Raw genomic sequence first — 21,585 nt, 5'->3', positions numbered from 1 at the left:
AACATGTAGATATTTTATTTACCAACTCTCTCCTGATAGCTGGAAAGTTCAGGGTACAGCTTATATTTGTTTCCATTACCTGCAAAAAAAAAAATTAGAAAACTTATTCACATATATTAAAAAAGATAAATAACATAAAATATTAGCATATATAAAATAGCCAAGAATGCCTAATCTTGCCCTTGCAAAGCAAATACTTTAGTATATGTGCTGCTGAAGCGAGCACAACAGAGCAAATACTTTAAATTGCTCAGTGATAGAACTCTCATTATTTTATCACCCTTTAAATCGAGGAGCCTGAATAAACCCAGGAAATACACTGAGCATAGGCAGAGAGTAAATACGTGATATGCACATGATCAGAAGCACTACAACTCACGACCTTGGACATACATGTTCATGGAAAATGCACACACATCTGTTTTCCAGAGCAATCATAAAATACCTGAATTCAAAAAAGTTTGTAATCCCCAAACCAGTGATTTTAAACATTCTTGTTTGCTTGACTCCTCAAATAATTTTTAAGCAGCATGTATTCACTTGCATATTTTTAAATTAACACCTAAAATTGCTCAATATAAGCCTAAAAGTTCTAAAGGGCATGCTTTGTAGCATATTTCAATATCAATTATTTTAATTAAATAATTACATCTCTCCTTTTTGGGATAAAAGAATATAAATATCACAGTAAAAATACACATCATTAATACTGTATCTGCACTCACCATCGTGAATTTAAAAAACAAAGTTTTTTAAAAATTTGATTTGAGACAGAGAGAGAGCAAGCATGAGTGGGGGAGGGGCAGAGAGAGAGGGAGAGAGAGAGTCCTAAGCAGGCTCTGTACTGTCAGCACAGAGCCCAACGTGGGGCTCGATCTCACAAAGCATGAGATCATGACCTGAGCCAAAATTAAGAATTCGGTGAAAAAAGCACCAAGCTTTTGCAGATATCAGAAATTATGTAATGCTCATTTTAACCTTTTAGTCATATTTCCATTCCCTTTGTCCCACAGATTTTAACTTTTTTTTTTAACATTTATTTACTATTGAGAGGCAAGAGAGAGACAGAGCATGAGCATGGGAGGGGCAGAGAGAGAGGGAGACACAGAATCGGAAGCAGGCTCCACGCTGTCAGCACAGAGCCTGACGCAGGGCTCGAACTCAAACTGCGAGACCATGACCTGAGCTGAAGTCGGATGCTTAACCGACTGAGACACCCAGGCACCCCGTCTCAAAGATTTTATACTAATATATTAATATTATATTTTATGGAACAGTTTCTACAACAAAAATTTGTACAGAAATTTATTTTTTAATTTTATTTGAAGTAAGCACAAGACTGTTAAATAATTTCTTACAGATCGAGTTATTATTGTAATCATTACTGGTACACAATTGACCAAAATCTTAAATATATTATAAATTTGTTAACTTACTAAACAGGAAAGTAAATTTTTATTTGAAACACAGCTCGATAGATGGATGAGACTTTAGCTCATTAAACAGGATGACTATTTCTTATTTCTAGAATGACAGAGGTTCAACGTCAAGTTGTATTTTAATATTCCTTTTTAAATGTATAGGTGCTATGAAGGCTGGTTCTTATAAAAACTAGAGAGGGCTAGAAGGATACATTTTACAGCAATGTAACAGAATTATTTGATGTTCCTTCTGAGAGAGAGGTCAAAAAATCACATGGTTATCTGTAATTAAAACATAATAATAAAATATTTATAAGATAATAAGATACTTTTATAATTTTCTGTTTTGGTGATAGATAGCTACGTGATTCTTAAAATAAGCAATATATAGTGATAATACTAATTACTGTTGTTACATAAGCTAACACGACAATCCCATCGTCCCTCTTCAGTTTTGTGGAAAGCAGAGAAACAAAGAACCACTGTCCAAACGACTTGCTACTCCTCAGTCACTCACTCACTACGTCAGTATCTATATTTCAGATTACATCACCATTCTTACATTTTGGAGACAATGTAGCACGGTGTGATTTGGATGACTTGGGGGTTACTTTTCTTACTCAGGTGTGGAACAAAAACCCTCAGGAAGGCCAGGGGAGGATGGCCTGTACGTCCCGTTGTGAACGGAAATGGCTTTCAGAAGGGACATGTCTCGAGCCGGACAGTGTATCTCTCACACTGTTGCTCTCATACCCTAGGCAGTGTCGGGTACCCTGAGGATACAAGTACAATATGCAGGCTGCGGCCTAAGAAGCTTATGACATAAGAATATAGAAATAAACATTGGCAGCACGGGGAAGAGGGTATAAATATTCCAAAAGAATCTAATTTTAAAAACTGACTAGAAATAAGAGATTTTGGGTAGTGATCAGATATAGGACAAAATACATGCAAATTAGGACTTTCTCAACATAAAAATAAGCACTCCAAAATAGAAATGGGAAAGTACATTCCATTCACCCAGCAAACCAAAATTATAAAGTACTTAGGAATAAATTTAACAAGAAAGCCACAGACACTATGAAATCTTAGGAATGACAGAAAAATGCCTCAGCAAATGGAAAGCATAAAATGGAAAGATTATCATAAACATGCCAAATTAGTTAATTTATATGTTATTGTGATTAATATCCCAAGTCATAGAATTACTCTAAGTTCATAGCATTATTTTTTGGAATTGCACATTGCATACTGCAGACCCCCTTATCCACAGTTTTCCTGTTTCACAATTGCCTGCGGTTAACCACAGCCCAGAAGTGGCTCATCCTCCTTCTGATTTACTGTCAGAAGGTCAGAAGAAGCCTAATGCCACCTCACAACTGTGTCAATCACTTCACTGCGTCTCATGTGGGCATCTCATCACCTCCCATCATCACAAGAAGGGGGAGAAAAGTACAAGATATTTTAAGAGACAGAGAAACCACATTCATAGGACTTTTATTATAGTACGTCATTGTAATTTTTCTATTTTATTATTGCTAATCTCTTACTGTGCCTAATTTATAAGGTAAACTTGATCACAGGTATATATGTATAGGAAAAAAAACATAGTTTATATGAGGTTCAGTACTATCCATGGTTGCAGGCATCCACGGGGATCATGGAACTTAGCCCTCACGGATAAGGGGGGACTAACTCTGCATGAAAAACAAGACCAACAGACAAATGATTCATGTAGAAAAAAAACTGTAGCCCGAATGACAAAGTCTTCAATATACAAAGTGCTTCTACAAATGGGAAAGGCAACAAATACTCCAATAGAAAAAAATCGACCAATGAAATGAAGAAAGTTTTCAGAAAAGATTAAAGACAAAACTCCAGCAATTATATCAAGAAACCTTTAAGTCACTAACTGACAGGGGCAACACAATCCAAATAAAAAGGAGATATAACCAACCCTAACACATGCAAATACTCTAACACTAACAGTGGTGAGGAACATATATGATGCAGAGAGCTACAAGTGGGAGAGTGCTTATGGTGGGCAGTATATGTATATGTAGTGGGCACTGTATATAGTGGGGAGAGTGCATGCTGGGAAGTGTATACAGTGGGGAGTGTGCATGCTGGGAAGTGTATACAGTGGGCAATGGCTGATGAGACTCTGTAGTAGTAAAAACTTAAAAAACAATCTACCTAATCTGTCGAAATTTAAAAAATATGTCCTTTGACTTACTATATCCATTCCTGGTAATTATCTCCAAAAATAAATAAAGAAATAAATGAAAGTACCAATATGTAGACACACAAATTTACAAAGATGTAAATTGGGGAGATGGTTGGCATGGGAAAAAAACTGAAATAATGTTAATACCTATCAGTAGGAGAGCAGCTGAATAAATAAGTTTTTTGCCCCATGGAATATTAAAAGGCCATTAAAAAGAATTAATTAGAGCTGCACCAGTTGATTCAGATGTTTCCATGAGGTGTTTTTCAGCAAAATAAATAAAACCCACAAGCAAGATAGAGTAAAACATGTATAATATGGCAGCATTTTTACAAGACAAAATATTCCTTCCATGTGTGTATATGTTCTTATACATGTGCCTGTGAGTAGGACTATCAAAGAAAGATACATGTGGAGAGAAATACAGATGTCTACACCGCATGTTGTCAACATAGATTTCCTGAAATGAGTATGGGAGAGGGCACCATGTGAGTTAGGAGGTGAAATGAAGGAAAGGCAGCAACTCATAAAAGAAAAAGAAAATAATGCATCAAAAACCATCTATTATGCATTTATATAAAATTATATATGTGAAGATATGTAATTAAGAATTAAGATTCTGTTTTTTAATAAAAAACTTATGGGGCGCCTGGGTGGCGCAGTCGGTTAAGCGTCCGACTTCAGCCAGGTCACGATCTCGCGGTCTGTGAGTTCGAGCCCTGCGTCAGGCTCTGGGCTGATGGCTCGGAGCCTGGAGCCTGTTTCCGATTCTGTGTCTCCCTCTCTCTCTGCCCCTCCCCCATTCATGCTCTGTCTCTCTCTGTCCCAAAAATAAATAAAAAACGTTGAAAAAAATTTTTTTTTAAAAACTTATTTTTATAGGTCAGATTTAATTTTATTAAAAAAAAATATTTATTTGTTTTTGAGTGAGAGACAGCATGAGCGGGGGAGGGGCAGAGAGAAGGAGAGAGAATCCCAAGCAGGCTCCACGCTGTCAGTGCAGAGCCTGATGCAGGGCTTGAAGTCACCAATTGTGAGATCATGACCTGAGCCACAACCAAGAGTCAGATGTTTAACTGACTGAGCCACCCAGGTAGGTTCCCTGAGATTTAATTTTTTTAATGTTTAGTTATTTATTTTTGAGAGAGAGAGAGAGAGCAAGAGAGAACAGGGGAGGGGCAGAGACAGAGGAGACAGACAGAATCCCAAGCAGGCTCCATGCTGTCAGTGCAGAGCCTGATGCAGGGCTTGCACCCAAGAACTGCAAGATCGTGACCTGGGCAGAAATCAAGTCAGAGGCTTAACTGACGGAGCCACCTAGGTGCCCTCATAAGATTTTTACACATGCATCTTACAGACATGTATTTTCCTAGTGAGGAGACTTCAGAAACATCATGTATTTTAAGACATAACTACAGAGGTCAAATTTTATGTAATCACGCAGCTTTAAAATAAAAATAGACTCCAGTGCCCACATCTTGTTACTCACTGGAAATATGAGTGTACGCAAATTAATCACCTGAACATGAATCAGAAACAGACCATCCCTATTGAAAGAAGAATACGGCATCCCAGGAGACAAAGGAACAGCCGGGTCACACAGTAAGAGTGGATAATAAAGGACAGGTTTGGTTCCTGAGTGTCTTCCAGGGAGGGGACATGTAGGCAAGCTAACGGCACAGCCAGGAGCCAGCGTGAGGGCGGAGACTGCGTGTGGGTCCGCAGGTGAAGGGGCGGTGGATACAGAGCCTGAAGGAGGGGCCATCCTCCTGCCCTCTAGAGCCTTTTGACACTTCTACTCCTCCTCCCAGACCTTATCACATGCTTCCTTCTGGTGATGGCAGTTACTTCTCCCCATGGGACACCTCCTGTACTAGACTGAAAGTTCTTCAAGGACAGGATGTAAGGTGGATTCATCTTTGTACTCGCAAAAGCCACTGCACAATGCTCTTGAATAATAGTGGATCACTATATGAAGCATCACCTCCTTTACCATATTGCTAGGTACTGTTACCCTCTGTGCCCATAGAGCAGAATTCCAAGAGTGACTGTCATACAAACGATGAATGGAAAGAGGGATGGAGGCCAGAGCCTGGTGCTTTAAACATTTAGTCTAGTTTAAAACCAGCCTTATGAAATCCTGAGCTCCTAAGAATATATGGCTTAGATCAATATTCAGAATATAAATCTATGAGTATACAAGAAAAATGGCTTCTTTTGTTCCTATTTCAAATCAGCAGGATAGCAGTCTTTGGAAGAAATGACAAAATAAATGAGAAAATTTTTAAAGATAAATCTTTGTAAATTAGAGAAAGCCTCTTCTGAATGAGAAGAAGCTTTCACAAGTTACAGTCATGAGAATACCTTTGTATTTAGAGGAGTCTGAGCATTTGTCTTTCTCTTCAACACATTTTAGTTCCATTTGATACTAAAGTTTAACAATTGTTAATTATATTTGAATTACGACAAAAATATTTACTTTGGGAGCCAGAGTTCAGCGGGACTTGTGCAGATGACTGCTGTGGTCTTGACAATGGTTTCGGAGGTAATTCTTTAGCCTGGGAGGGACAAAAAAAATGCACGTGATTTTAAAATACTTTATTACCATGGAGCATGTGAGGCTTTTTTCTTCTGGAGAATGTATGTGGCCTATTTTACCCCATGCACTTATTAACGAAGCACCCTACGTGAGCACAGGTAGTGTGCTTCGGGCCACACTCAGTTGAAACGGACGCCACATGCAGGGGTTGACAGTGGGTGCCCTTCTGTACCTCGCCTCATCCAGGCACCGCTGACAACCTACGCGGGCACAGCCACCTGGTGACTGGCTCGGCAGCCCCTGGGAGGCCGTGACAACGTAGGCTTGCTGTGGCGGCTTTCGTGCCCTGTGATGGGGATCAAGCGACTCCGAAGGGTGTCGTGGAACTTGGTGCGCACGATCGATGCTCGGAGGCCTGAGACCTGTGTGTCAGCAGCTACCGTTAGCACGGCTACTGGTGCAAAGTCCTCTCCTCAGAGATGCAAGTATGGAAAACAACCTATGTTTCTCCTCGAGGTTTGTACAGATGACACATCAGAGGTGTATGACATTTTCACAAGGACTTTACGCAAATGAGAGTATAAGGGAAGTGGAGTCGGTTATCAGGAACCTGATATCAAGGGCAGAATATGCTATTTCCTGCGACTGCTAAGAGACACAAAAAAAAACCACGCATTACAGCAGGCTTCCTCTGTTGCTTTGCTGCTTTTCTTGCGTTGATTCGCTGTCCTTCATTTTCATACTTTTCAGTAAAGGAATCGAGAATCTCATAGAGATCTTCCGCTTGAGCAGGCCGCGGCATGTCTCCAAATAAAATGTCATAAGCTCGGATGTCTTGACAATAAAACCTAATAAGGAATATCAAATTAAGAACATTTATAGACATAGAGCTTTCCTAGAGCTAAAAGTAGGACACATACCTGTGTGTAGGGATATACTCACATCTAATACTTCATATATACTATTTTTCCAACACTAACTACAAGCTATAACCCGTTAAGCCCCTAAGTTCACTCCCCCAAGATCATCTGTAGAGCCAATCACCATAAATAGTCTGATACACATACTCTTTCTCCAATAATATAAAAATCAAATCACATATACAAACACATCTATATAAACACATGTATGCAAATACATCTACGCTTATGCAAATATACCTACAAGCATATACATTTTTACAGGCTTTTATTTTTTAAGTTTCTTACAAAAATGGGGCCAACAAATACGGCTTTGTAATTTCTTTAAAACTGTTTATTTGCATCAAAACTATATAAAGATTTGCCTTACATGTTTGGAAGCCCTGCAATTAATTAAGAAGTATGTTTGTTTAGTTTATCCAGATTCACGTGAACTTTAGTGAGAAAGTCTTCTGAAGGCCTGAAATCAGAAGTTCCTAAAAGAATGCTTCAAAAACGAGAAGTAGAAACATCTCTCTTGACTTTATAAGACACAGAGCTCTGCAAATCTTTATTTTTCCCCACTCCTCCTATTTTCCAGTTTCTGTGGCTTACACTGAATATTGTCACATGTGCTTATTAACTCTTTAAAAATTTTTTTTAATGTTTATTTCTTGAGAGACAGAGAGAGACAGAGTGCAAGTGGGGAAGGGACAGAGAGAGAGAGGGAGACACAGAATCCAAAGCAGACTCCAGGCTCTGAGCTGTCAGCACAGAGCCCAGCGTGGAGCTCAAACCCACGGACCACGAGATCATGACCTGAGCCAAAGTTGGCTGTTCAACTGAGCCAGCCAGGTGCCCCAATGTGCTAGCAAACTCTTGAGTGGGCAGTAAATTTTCTGCAGATTTTCCCTGGAAAGCAGGCAGATGAGGTTGGGGGGCAGGGGTTCCTCTGCTGTAACCAGACAGCACTGTCGGCTCCTGCCAAGCTCCCAGCTAGTGGGATCTCTGCCTGCCACGTTCTGAAGGAAGTTTCTCTTGTCAGTCAACCTTTTATCTTCCTCTGAGAAGCCAGACATGTTTTAGTGGCGATGTAGAGAAGCAGTTTGGGGAAAACTTAGCCAGATGCCAGTTTAAAGTACAAGTTCTTCTCCAGCTGTCAAAATACTTCTAAATCCGTTTTTTAAAAATCAAAATTGATCTCCATTTTATGGAAACACAACAAAGGCAGAGAGTCATAATAGACAGCTTCTCATAATGAGGAATATTTTGACTGACCTACAAGTTGTAACTTAGGTACTTTTACAGATGTTTGAAAAATATACTGAATATGATACAGCCAACTAATACAATATTATGTAGCCATTAACTTACACTTATGATTCTTGCAATGCTGGATGGAAAAAAGGATTTGCAATTCTATCTATTATGATCACAATCATATGTGGCAAAACAAGGGAAGTTATGCTTAGGAAAACATTGTCGGGCAATAAAGCAAACTGAGCAGTGTTAATCTCAAAGGGGTAGAATGGGATTTTTTTCCTTCCTTATAATTTTTTGTGTGTGTTTTCTAGATTTTGTCCAAGTACATATTGCTTTATATTGAATCTTTAAATAAAGAAATAGTTAGAGTCAAATGTTGCATATTCTTAAAATATGTTCTTAAAAAAAGAATATACGAAATTACTCTGTAAACTCCAAAGAACTATGTGAATCTATGACGTACTATTTTTCTCATCACACTTTCCTCAAATTAAAATTATTTGGCTTGCACTTACTTTCGATTAGTTTCTTTCCTTTCAATCAAACAACTGCCTTCTAGAGATACGCCAGCAAAGAGTCCTCTAGATTTGCAGTACGTGAAGACAGCAGCGGAGCTCCGTAGGGCAACATTTCCTTCCAAATTCCTGTGAAATGCAAGGTTTTGCAGGAGAGAACCAGACTGGCAAGAGGACAGATCCTAAAGACGACTATCTGAACGGCACTGCACTTCTCCCTCCAAAGAGTGACATCGTTCTAATCTCAGGCCACTTGTTTTCATTCATTACTTCCTATTGGCCTGAGCTAGATGTGTTTAGAGTGGTCTAGAGCAAGGACAGGGCAGGGGAAGGACTTGTTATTTAAAACCATTAAAAAGTGATGTGATAACACAGAGGACCACCTTGTACCCAATTCATGGAAAGCTGATAATTACCAACCTTGTCTTCCTTTCTTAAAACAGCAACGTACATTTCAAGAGTCCTAAAGACTGTGGGTTCTTTTTACACTGACTATTTTCATGGAATTTAGAAACCTTTTCAGAGGATTGTACTGTGTTAGCTTTTGTAAACAGTCTGAGCTTTCAGAATTTCTAAATTGCTCAGTTGACCCCAGAATAGTTGTTTGTTAACCGAGAGGGAAAATGCAGCATATATACTGTAAACATCATGCCAGTGAGACACTTTCATTTTAAGTTTTCACTAGTTTGAAGACAAGTTTCGTTTTCTTTCTTGATCAATACTGTCTTTTATCAGTTAATTCAATTTGACCTGGCTCCTTCAAAGCTGAAAGGTACATTTTATGTTCAATTCCAGTAGATACGATGGCCTTCATTTCTGAAATATTTAGTTTCCTTTTGTGTGTTCTAGTTTTAAATTTTCTCATTTTATCACACTGCCTATGTTTTCTATTTCTTCTAAAGAGCCTCAAACCCTCTGGGACATATGTAAATCATGAATCAGTTTCATTTCAATTCAAAGTTCCTCCTAATGCAAAACTGTATAGTTTTTAAGCCATTACTCTCCAACAGCTGTTCAGAAACTATGTCGTAGTACTCACCTTCCCAGGGGCCCAACTGCCACGGTAAAATTCCCTCCAAGTGTCAGGTTACCACCTTTTGCAAAAGCTTCTACTGCTCTGTCATAATTCAAAATTATTACCAAATCTGAGACCTGAAAATAAAAAAAGCCCATTCATTTAAGAATAATTGTCTAAATATCATTTAAAATACATGTTGATTAGAACTCAAATATACACCATATAATGCAGCGAGAATTTCAATGTAGACAATGAAAGAATATGAAGGAAGGGTCATTGTTGTTTTGAGCTGAGGATTCACACAAGGGACATTTGCACAGGTCAGTGTGGCAGACACCCCCGACCATGTGCTGTGGGGCTCCATACAAACCTCCCCGGTCCACCCGACAAGCTGGTAATGCGGGTGACGACAAAGGTCTAGTAAGGTTAAGAGGACTGTCACAGTGATAGCCAGAACACATCAAACATAGGTAGATCAGAAAGATCGAAAGTACTCTTTTAAACTAACCACATCAAGAAAGCCAAGCAAAGACCACACAGCTAACAGTGAGGGCAGAAGGTCAAGGGTTCTCAATGACGTTTGCACCCTGAAATCCCTGGCAAGGCCACATGCCTACCACCAGTAAACTGCACGTCCACTTTCTTTTTGGCCTCAGAATTCGAAATGCCAGAAGGAAACTAGTTAACCATTTGTTAGTGCCTCCTACTAAGTTCTCTAAGGGCAAAAATTAGAACGTGAGACGGCTCAAGACATCCCACCAAGGACGGCATTTGGTTTTCAAGTTTGCCGGAGCTGTATGCAAGCCCCATGAGAGCCCAGAAATACAGAGAGCCCTCAGGGGACACAGCCCTTGGGGGACACAGCCTTCCAGGGACAAAGCCCTCTGGGAGAACAGCCCCCTGGGGGACACAGCCCTCTGGGGACACAGCCCTGGGGGACACAGCCCTCCAGGAACATAGCTCTGGGGGGGGGGGACACAGCCCTCAGGGGGCACAGCTCTCTGAGGACACAGCCCTCAGGGGACAAAGCCCTCTGGGACACAGCCCTCAGCCTCAACATTCAAACCGAGTGTTGACATTCTACATGCCAAGACACCTTCCACCCCTTACACCACGGGGCCCTTCTCTGCACGTTGACTTTAGTGGGCTCAGAAGTTGAGCCTAGCCTCTAACAGTAATTTTTCCTTAGCTTACACCTGGACAGCCTCCTCATTATTAAAGTAAAAGAGCTCATCCAAACTCTCTCTGGAAAAGCTAAATCATTTCTCTCAAATCACACTATTGGGTGAAAGCAAGACTGATCAGAGTTGGCCCATGGTGAACTCTGGCCTTTGCTATAACAAACAGTTGAGTGATCCATATATGGATGTTTTCAGAGCTTTGGGCTTTGTTACGACTGTCCTGAAAAGAAAATGCTAATAGTCTTTAAACCAAGTCTTTGCATTATCTTTCCTTAGACCATTGACTTTCAGATCATTTTTGTTTTTAATGAATTGTGTGTGAATTATAAAACATTGGAAATTCTCTGTAGTTTACATAATTGAATCAGTACTATAATCTTAGTGTTAACTAATGTCTGAGCTAAGGAAGGCCACCAGATCCTGTCAGAAGATGACCTAGTCCCTAACTTCATATACCTTCAGAACCTTAACCTGGTCTGGATTCCAAAACAGAGCATAAATCTAAAGTTCCTGCAGATCACATTCATATTTCACATGTCCTAAAGATGTTATCGCCTACAGGAGGCAGCATGGTAGGCTGAGAGATCACAGAGTGTCCTGGATGCAAGAGATCTGCTTTGGCTCCCCCTGCTGTGGTTGGTGCTGTTGGCTCCCTCAGCCCTGTACCAGAGGCACACCACCTGCTGCCCACGGACGGAGAGAGTGGTGGTGCCCAGACGCCACCCCGCTTGCCTCGAGGCTTAACAAGGCTGTTATGTGATTTGCCTTCTCCTGTTGTCAGACCAGGTTGAGTTTACCTGGGACCATCCCTTGCTCCAACTCTACTCTTTCTCTGTCCTGCTTCCTTAGTCTCTTACGGTTTCAGCCCTGAGAACATTTGCTCAAGAAATCACATGTACCCTAAGCCCTGTCTCAGGCTCTATATCTAGTGAACCCAACCAAGGACAACCATACCCTAGCTGTGTGATCTTAGGCAAGATGCTTAATGTCTCCGTATATTGAATATACTCACGTGTGCCCTGCCTACCTGGCCTAAAATCCATGGGAAATTATGTAGACGGAAGTCACAGTCAGGAACAGACAGGGTACTACAAGTGACGAGACCCAGGGCTGACTTCTCACCTGATTATCCATGGAACCAAGAACACATAGTCCTTCTACCTATGGACAGAGGCTTGAACACCAGGACCGCTAAGGAACGCGGCACCCAATGCCACAAACAGCCTGCTGAGTGGTTTCAGGGCCAGAACCCTCCGTTTGAATGGCCCGTCTGTCACTGTCTGGCTACCTCCTACTGGGGAACTCACATCACCCAGTTCTTTCATGTGCGAAATGAGAGCAGTGATAACCGTTCTCCATGGCTATGGGATGGAACTGATTCTATAAGAATATATGCAAAAGTTTTACAAAAATGTTAACTGCTATTGTTCGTCCATTCTAAAACGGAATGGCAGATAATTACATTATTCAACAAATATTTACTAGCATAAATTGATTATGTGAGTGCTCTCTGTGTCCTTGAAAGCTTAAGATAAAGACATTGAGACTCACTCTGGGTTTCTACTTTGTGCTCGATACTTGGCCAGTCGAAGACTAGGCACGAAGAGAGAACATCTATGCCCTCAAGGTACTCAAAATCTACATTAAGGTCCAGATAAGAAAACCAACAGGCTAACACCTGTGTGGAACATTCTGTCAAGTTGGGAACCTGCTGCTGGAAAGAAGAATGCCAGTAGTTGGGGCGCCTGGGTGGCACAGTCGGTTAAGCGTCCGACTTCAGCCAGATCACGATCTCGCGGTCCGTGAGTTCGAGCCCCGCGTCAGGCTCTGGGCTGATGGCTCAGAGCCTGGAGCCTGTTTCCGACTCTGTGTCTCCCTCTCTCTCTGCCCCTCCCCCGTTCATGCTCTGTCTCTCTCTGTCCCAAAAATAAATAAATGTTGAAAAAAAAAAAAAAAAGAAGAAGAATGCCAGTAGAGGAACCTGAATCAGCCCTAGGTGGTTGGGGACTAATTTCTCTCCGTAACTGAGGGTGTCTATCTGGCTCGCCATTGGCCACAGGTCTGCTGCCTTTTTACTGGAAGCCAGGGCCGCTGCTGACAAGAACGGTCCTGCTTCACAAGAGCTGCTGTATCAAGGGAACCTCTGCTTCCTCGCTCACTCGAAGTGGGCTGGAGAGCTCTGTGAGAGCAGCAGCAGAAAACTCGTGCTCATGATAAAGTCTGAGAATGCTCTGTGGAGAAGCACAAGACTTCTTGCCAACGTTGAAAAGGAACTGACTGCTTGCGCATTATGATTACCCTCTGGGACATATCTGTGGGCCTCAGGGAGGCAAAGTCAGGTTGTGTTTAAGAAGTATAAAGGCAGTCTTTCTAACCCCTAGGCAATTCCTCTAATCTCTACTTGAAATAGGCATTTTAAAAAGCTAATGATTTTCCTCCATGTATGTTAGTTAAATGAAAGTCCAGGGTTAATTTCTTCTATATGCCATGAGGGTAAGATCAAAAGTTTCTATAAATCACAAGCACAAGTAAGCATTGCAAAGGTAAAGAGGACATTCACAATAAAAATTATAATAGTTTATGCCACTCTAAATGCACTCAACTCACTTAATAAGCCAAGAGGGAAGGCTACTGTTGCCTCTATCTTACAAGTGAAAAATCGCAGATCCCGGGAGAAGGGGGCCGCTCAGTGCACAGGGCTGCAGGTGCTCCCGGGTCTGGTACAGTCTCTGCTCTTACAGCCCAACCACTACCCCACACTGCCTTTGGAAGATAATCGAGTATATCTCTATAAAATGTTGACTTTGAATCTTTCTATTTCACGTGCTAATGATAGGATTACACGTTACTACACTTGTTTTCAAGGCTGTTAACATGCCCAAACCCGGATATTCCAAGGAGCCATCACGGGGAGTCCCATTTTCACATTTTTAGTTTTTCATATGCTAAACTTCCTGCAGTCACCCTTACTTCATCTCTCATCAGCTTGGAAACAAATGCTGTTTGAGGCCCAGAGCACCACCCAGCTTCCAGTGGAGGGAGAGGGGTGACGAGGTGGGGGGGGGGAGGGGGGCACTCACACCACCAGCTGAGCATCATCCATGCAGAGAGCACCGCCTGTCGGCAAGGAGGTGCAGGCAGGGATGAAAATGTACTGCCCACACAGGGCGATGCTTTGTATGGCTTTGGTCTGGTTGAATATCCAACAAAAAGGCAGTTACGATAGGGAAAGCTAAAATATATATCTCTTTTTATAATACAGATTAAGGGAACAGGGAGTAAAGAAGGTCACATAAAGGTGAAATAAGAGTGGTGGAAAGGCCCGTGTCTAATGAGGCCAAGGGAATTTAAAACTGTGGCCACAGAGAAAATGCATAAAAAGATGGCTTAGGACAAAACTGACCAGAACTTGAGAAGAAAGTGATTTGAGACTATTAGGAGATTCGATTTGCCCATGACTTAGCAATACTGCCATGGATGAAAGATTAGTATCATGCAGAAGGTAATCTCTAAGTAACAGACCTCTGCAAACAGGTATGCTCAGGGCCTGCCTGAGAGGCCATGGTCATCAGGAACCAGGTCACAACACGAAACCATGCAAAGGCAGTCTTTACTCCAAGCATCTGAAGCAACCTGAAGATATAACACAACTGGATTTTGCCACCCGTGAAGATACACTGTATTAAGCCAGGTAAGCCCAGGATCTAAGCTCTGGCTTGTTCGACAACCCGCTGCAGAGGTTAGCAGCTTTGCAATGAGCAAGTCACAAGTGGCCAAGTACAGTTTATCCGCTTTGAGACATTCCTGCTCCCCAGACATGCTAAAGATGGACCCAGCAAAATGCCACTCTCGATGAAAGATACCGGTAAACATTAGAATGATATCAGTGGGGATTCATCCAGAAAGGGAAACACATGGAATAAAATATATTCCATCGATGGTGAAATGAGAACAGTAGATACTCTCTCAAGCTTCACGTAGTAAGTCGCAGTTGTGTTTTCACACACTTACCTCAATTCCTATTTCAAACCCTCCACCAAGCCCAGCTATGCCGATGGCTGACGGTGCAGACCACTCTAACAAACACAAAGAAGCAAACGTTACTCTAACATTAAAACTGCTTGGCACACACATATGGGAAAGAAAATGCTAAAATGTGAACAAATAGCATTTCTTTGAAAATAATGACTTTGGTATTTCCCCCTGTGTTTTAAAATGTTCTTTAATAAGCCTATATGATTTTAAGTTAAAAATATTTGAAAGGTATGAGATATTGAGTCCCACAGACTCACAAATTCATGCCCCCTGATCTTTCTCTACAAACGTGCATAACACCAAACTACTGAATCCTCACCTACTAAACATATCTAATTTTAACTATCAACATTTATATAACGTTTTACAAAATAATTGAGCTGTAATTCTAGTTTTTAGTTAGAGTTCTATCATAGATATAACAGAGCGAAAGGATTCAAAAAAGTTTATTATAATCACTTCTAAGGGTGACACAATAATAAACCGTTTCTATTGTAAATCTCTGAGGGCAAAAACTGGTCTTTTTTTGCGTAGTAGCACAAGAAATAGGCTATCTGTTCAAGATTATTAAGATTTTAACAAGATACATTTCCTTACATTTTAAAACTTAGTACAATAATTCCATTTGAATTAGGGAGAAAATTAATCTGATGGGGGGAGGGTGGGAGAGTCTAGATAAAGTCCTTTCTGCAGATGCTTATTAGTTTCCTAACCTAATTTGTGTTCTAGGTAACAGGATATTGCTTGAATATATTTAGAACTAATCTACCCAGGCTTAGGGGAGTTTGTATTACAGAAATTAGCGTCATATAACCCCAAAGTTGTTTTCCATTTCCTATGTTAGGAGCTGTCGCTGTTTGAAGACTGCCCATCTGGCCAGGATCTGGGGAATTTGCTGCTTCTCTTTTGTTTTTGTTTTGTTTTTTAATGTTATTTATTTTTGAGAGAGAGGGAGAGAGAGCATGAGAAGGGGAGGGGCATAGAGAGGGAGACACAGAATCGGAAGCAGGCTCCAGGCTCCGAGCTGACAGCACAGAGCCTGACATGGGGCTCGAACTCAAGAGCTGTGAGATCACGACCTGAGCTGAAGTCAGACACTCAGCTGACTGAGCCACCCAGGTGCCCCAGGGAATCTGCTATTTCATTTGGGCAGCTTTTAAGTTATGCTCTGTGAGGAGCGCCTGGGTGGCTCAGTCGGTTAAGCGTCCGACTTCGGCTCAGGGCATGATCTCGTGGTTAGTGAGTTCAAGCCCCGCGTCAGGCTCTGTGCTGACAGCTCAGAGCCTGGAGCCTGTTTCCAATTCTGTGTCTCCCTCTCTCTCTCTCTCTCTGACCCTCCCCCGTTCATTCTCTGTCTCAAAAATAAATGTTAAAAAAAAAATTTAAATTACCCTCTGTGGACTGAGCATCTGGGCTCAAAAGTGAGAAATACAGGGGAAATAAGAACAGCAGAAAAGCCCAGTAGAAAAGTCCTCCTGAGATTCTGAGACCCCAGAGGTTGACAGATCTCCACCTTCACAGAGAGCTACCTGTCACCACTGTGGGAACATCTCACAGACTTTGAGCCCACAGAAGGGAAGTGCCTTTGAATGTGCTTCTACTTGGGCTGGTTGTACTGCTGGGAAGTCTGCCCGTGAAAACGTGGGTAGTGCTTGAGAAGAGAACTTGGTTGTTTCTGATTCTTAGCCAAGGGCTGAACAAAGAAGGATGAAGAAACCTACCACGCTCCTGTGAGTTGTGTTCAAAGCGAAAACAATCAACTTACTTCCATCGGGAAGACGCGCCAGCACGACCCCACTGCCTCCTCTAGCAGTTACTAGAAATCCAGCCTTTATCACAGACAATATCGCAAGGCCCTTGGCTTTAGCAATTACATGGGCTGCAAAATTAAAGATAACGAGCAGGTGAGCATTTTTAATGGACTTTCCTGGATAGATGTTCAGGGGTTGAGCAGATTCAGTACACACAGCAGTCTCCTTGGCAGGACCCAGGGCTCTCAGTATGAGCCTTAGTGGGACATATGAGCTGAAAAAAACTCGGTTACGCAGCACGTGCACCTGGGCCTCCCTGCCCCACCTCCTTCCTTGTATGTTTCCAATGCTACACCTAACGTCACAAGTGCTCAAACATCCTGCAACCGCTGTGATAAATGAGATATACAGATGAGATTTTTCTGTGACATCTACCAGCAGGACAAATAATTTGGAGATTTCAATTAATTGAGAACATAACTCATAATATAAAGATCCATACTGTACTAAGTACTAAGGAGAAACTTGCTGCAAGCTGTGGAACTTTGATCTGAAATCCATAGTTAGTTCACCTTTTACTAATACGAAAATCTGGATTCAAACACAGAAAAACCAAGTGATTTTGCCACTTTAAAAGACTTTTAACTTTGTAAAACGATCTGAGTATTCGAGTAACACATAACTACTAGTGTACTGAGAATATAACTCAATTTAGAAACCACTGGTTTATTCACATTTCAGGGAAGTTCATCACATAAAACGAGTTATTAATATATGTGCCTAGTAAACACTGTGCCTCCCTTTTCTGTGGATTTATTCACAAAACAGCATATCCTTCAAATAACAAGGGAAGCCTCAACATTTGAAATTACCCTTGGACCCCAATGTCCCTGTTTGTTTGTTTTTTAACAGAGCAATATTGGTTTCAGGAGGAGAATTTAGTTATTCATCAGTTACATACAACACCCAGTGCTCATCCCAGGCATCCAGTGCCTCCTTTTTGTATTTCAAAACGTTATAAGTATATTGTAATGCGGTTGAAAGCTGTATTGTATATCACATAGGTTTATTTTTACAACCCCACTTTGGTAGAACATCTTCGTCCACACCTCGACTCCACTCTCAATGTGTGTATGGTCAGGATTGCCTCTATTTAGATACAGCAAAAGTAGATGAACATATTTTAAGTATCAGGTTTGTTTTTATAGATTTTCTACCCAAATTCAGGAACACTAAAATACCAGTAATGCCTAACTGATTTGCCAAGTAGCTTTTCATGGATGGCAGAGATGTACTGAGTACAGATTCACCCTCTAAATGTCCTTGTACGGATCTCAGGCCCCTCACACCCGAGTGTGACCTCGTACCGCTAAGGTCTACAGTCTAGATGTTTTGTTTTAAATTGTTTTTTGTAGATTTTATCCTCCACTATATAATAGATCACCCTAGTGTTAATTTAAACATAATGCCCCCCCCCCATCCTAGGGAAGGCTCTAGGAAAGGAGAGGCTTGGCTCTCTGGCAGCCCCTGGGGCCCTCTCCTCCCCACCACACACAGCCTGCACACCTGGGAGTCAGCTCTTACCCAGGCTGCCACGTAAACTGGTCTTCACTTTCCCAGCTACACTCACTGAAAGGGAGTCAGGTGGTCTTTGCAGGCAGAAGAAAGTCATGATGGAATTTTACTGCACAAAATCCATGAGAGGTAATCCATACTCAGATGTTTCTGTGTTAGGAAATCCAGTTTTGCCATAAATCGGGCTAGCGGGCCACATACGCAGATGCTGATATATATCAAGAAATGTCTTCTATCTCCTGCTTCAGAATACTGCTACTGAAAATTCAGTTTTTCTGATTGAATTTTCTTCAAGTCCTAAAGTAGTCCTTCTCAAACCTGTGTGTACATATAGATCACTGGAGATCTTGTAAAAAATGCAGATTCTGACTCACTAGGTCTAAGTGGGGCCTTGAGGTCCTGCGGTTCTAACGCGCCCCCAGGTGATGCCCAGCAGCACTTTGAGTAGCCAGGTTCCAAGAAGCACTGTTTTCCTATGATGGAAGTGGTGGCTGGGCCAAAATAACAATAATAATAATAATAATAATAATAATAATAATAATAATAATAACTATTATTATTATAACAAATTTAAAAGTTTTTAATATTTAAAGTTCTGCTAAATAACTTTAAACATCTGACTTAAGAAGTTAAAGTAGTTAAAAAAATCAAGTAGTCTTTGTCATGCTGGATCAGAGTTGTGGTGGTCAAGAGGGAAATTAGTCTGCAGCACTGCCCAAGGTAGTCGGCATGTGAACCTTCTTTGCCTCGTGGCAAAGACAAGTAGTCCATGAAACACCCTGTAGAGATAAGTGCTAGTGGCAATGGGCAGGTAGTGGCTCCCAAAAGGTCATCTCTAGACTCAGGTCTTATGTGGTCAGCCTCGCACTAGAATCACATGGGAAGCATTGTTAAAAATGCGCATTCCTGCCACACTGCTCCCAGGGTCTGATTCAGCAGGTTTGCAGGAACTTTAAGCACTGTATTTTAATGAGCCAAGGAATATGATATGTAGCTGTGTTGGGAATTATTGATTAATGTCTTGTTAAACCACTATAAAATGTAAATATCTTATCTAGAAAGAGAAAACCCAAAATTAAAATTTATTTATGAGATTAGCTAGTGAGTTTGCAAGATAAACTTACAAGGCCTCAGAAACTGAGGACAAGAACAGGTGAGTTGGGAGAAAACCAAAGTGGACACCATGAAGGGGAGGCAGGAGAGGCCGCTTCCACAAAGGCAGAAGGCAAAGGGAGGTGTGGGGGTCCCCCAGAGAAGGAGGGAAACGCTACTCTGTGGGCTTGCTGCTCTTAGGGGGGTCCACTGCCTGGCGTCAGGAAGTGCACCAAGTAACTTAAACAACAAAACAACTTTAGAAATGAATGGTATATATTTTATTTACCAGGAATGATCTTATCAGGTCCATTTCTGGAAGTTATTTCTGTGAATTCTCTTAGAATTTTAGCCGCCTTTTTTGCTTCCGATTTCAGATTGGAAGGTATGGGATTATTCACTGAAAGATTAAAAAAAGAGATTTTAATGAAAAAATCTAGTACATACAAGTTAGAAAATTACTATAATTTCATTTTTTCTCATGCACAATTGAGCATTAATAAATTGTATCCTTCCAGACAAATAAAATGAATTGGAAATCCTGAAATTACTGTTTCATCTCTATTTTCCTGATAAATTAAATTCATTCTGAGATTGGGAAACCCTAAACTCTCAAACTCCCAGAAATTATAAAATCATGGGATTCTAAAGGATCTTAAACAAAATATGGTCCAATCTCTCAATTATACACCTTCTCTGTGTAATTCTTAATTTACCCCAATGGTAATTTAAAAATATTAAAATTTAAAGAATCAACAAAAGATGTAATTTATAACTGCGCATAATAAAAAATATATAATTTATTGCAACTGTCCAAAATAAAAAATATGAACTTTACTGTATCTGGATACTTTTGTCAAAAATGTTGAACTGTCTGTATAGATTATCCTTGTTAGTAAAATCCTAAGAGACTCAGGAACTGAGTGGTTACTCCAATGTGTTTGTACAGCATTCTACCTGTCAGGCTTTCCTGGGTGTTCATAAACTCATGCAAGCAAGCATGTACTTGTTCCAACAAGTGTGCAGATAATCCTCCCAGACCTGAAGTATGTGGGGATAGACCATCTCTTTATCACAGGGAAAGGAATCAGAAGAGCCAAAGAAGCCAAGAGGCTTCAATGTAAAGTCTGCTATTCAGGCCATCGGATGAAATTTTCATTTCAGAGATTGTTTTCAGCTCTGAAAGTTCCATTTGGTTGTTTTTATTCTTTCCATTTCTGTTCTCATTATGTTTATGTTGTTCTTTAAATACTTGAGCATATTTTAAAAGGTGCTTTTTTTATCCTTATCTGATAATTGCATCATCTCTGGCCTTTCCAGATCTGTTTTTGACAGATTTTTCTCTTGCTATGGGTTAGATTTTCCTGTTTTCTATTTCTGGTAAAATTTGATGGTTGCTAGATATTGTGAATATCACCACATTGAATGTCTGGATTTTGTTGTCTTCCTTAAACAGAGTTGATGCCCTTAGCAGCAGGCTATGCAGGGACTGACCTGCATATCAATCTTTCCAAGGCCTGCTTCTGTGTTTTGCTTCGGTGCGTGTACAGTCGTTTTGATGTGAGCCCTCCAAGTGTGGTGTGATTCTTTGGGCTCGCTCCCCAGTGTGCTCAGAGCTTAATGAGCAGACGGTGGCAACTGTTATCCCACAACCCTCACTGAACTGAAAACAGTTCACCTCACAGCTTCCTGGTAGCTGTTCTTGGCGCCATCTTGAAAGTTTTACGCGTAAACGTAGGGTTTGGGACTCGCCAAGGGTTCATGGGTCCTCCAGCATATCTCTCGGGCCCACTCCCCTCCATGAGGCCACCTTGCCAGTTCAGATGCATGGCTTCCCCAAACTCCGTTGTCTCCTCCATTCAGCAAGAGAAATGAAAGTGCAGGAAAAGGGGCAATCACGGGGTTCCCCTCCTCTCTGAGATCTCGGGCACACTCACCCATCACCCAATATGTGAAAGCAGACATTCGGTGTGTTTGCCTAATTTCTAGGGTTTACAGCCAGTGGCAGTGCCAGCACCACTTCTCTGGCATGAAGCTCTCAGTGTACTTTAATTTGTTCTTTTGTGATG

The 21,585-nt window shown here is 41.1% G+C and overlaps 1 protein-coding gene across 4 annotated transcripts in view; it reads right to left on the bottom strand.

The window, feature by feature from the left end:
- SH3YL1 (SH3 and SYLF domain containing 1) overlaps nucleotides 1-21,585 on the bottom strand; it is a 40,802-nt gene that overhangs the window by 7,240 nt on the left and 11,977 nt on the right. For all 4 annotated transcript variants that reach the window (XM_045055054.1, XM_045055053.1, XM_045055055.1 and 1 more), the window contains 8 exons: nucleotides 19,806-19,916; nucleotides 16,864-16,977; nucleotides 15,075-15,139; nucleotides 9,904-10,016; nucleotides 8,865-8,993; nucleotides 6,867-7,035; nucleotides 6,128-6,206; nucleotides 23-79 (listed from right to left, as the gene is read on the bottom strand). In XM_045055054.1, coding sequence (XP_044910989.1) covers nucleotides 23-79; nucleotides 6,128-6,206; nucleotides 6,867-7,035; nucleotides 8,865-8,993; nucleotides 9,904-10,016; nucleotides 15,075-15,139; nucleotides 16,864-16,977; nucleotides 19,806-19,916 — 837 coding nt within the window. The remainder of the gene's footprint in view (nucleotides 1-22; nucleotides 80-6,127; nucleotides 6,207-6,866; nucleotides 7,036-8,864; nucleotides 8,994-9,903; nucleotides 10,017-15,074; nucleotides 15,140-16,863; nucleotides 16,978-19,805; nucleotides 19,917-21,585) is intronic.

This window comes from Felis catus, chromosome A3, assembly GCF_018350175.1.
Source record: "Felis catus isolate Fca126 chromosome A3, F.catus_Fca126_mat1.0, whole genome shotgun sequence".
NCBI classification, from domain to species: domain Eukaryota; kingdom Metazoa; phylum Chordata; class Mammalia; order Carnivora; family Felidae; genus Felis; species Felis catus.
The sequence above is the reverse complement of the archived record's forward strand: the minus strand, read 5'-3'. Positions and strand labels throughout refer to the sequence as shown.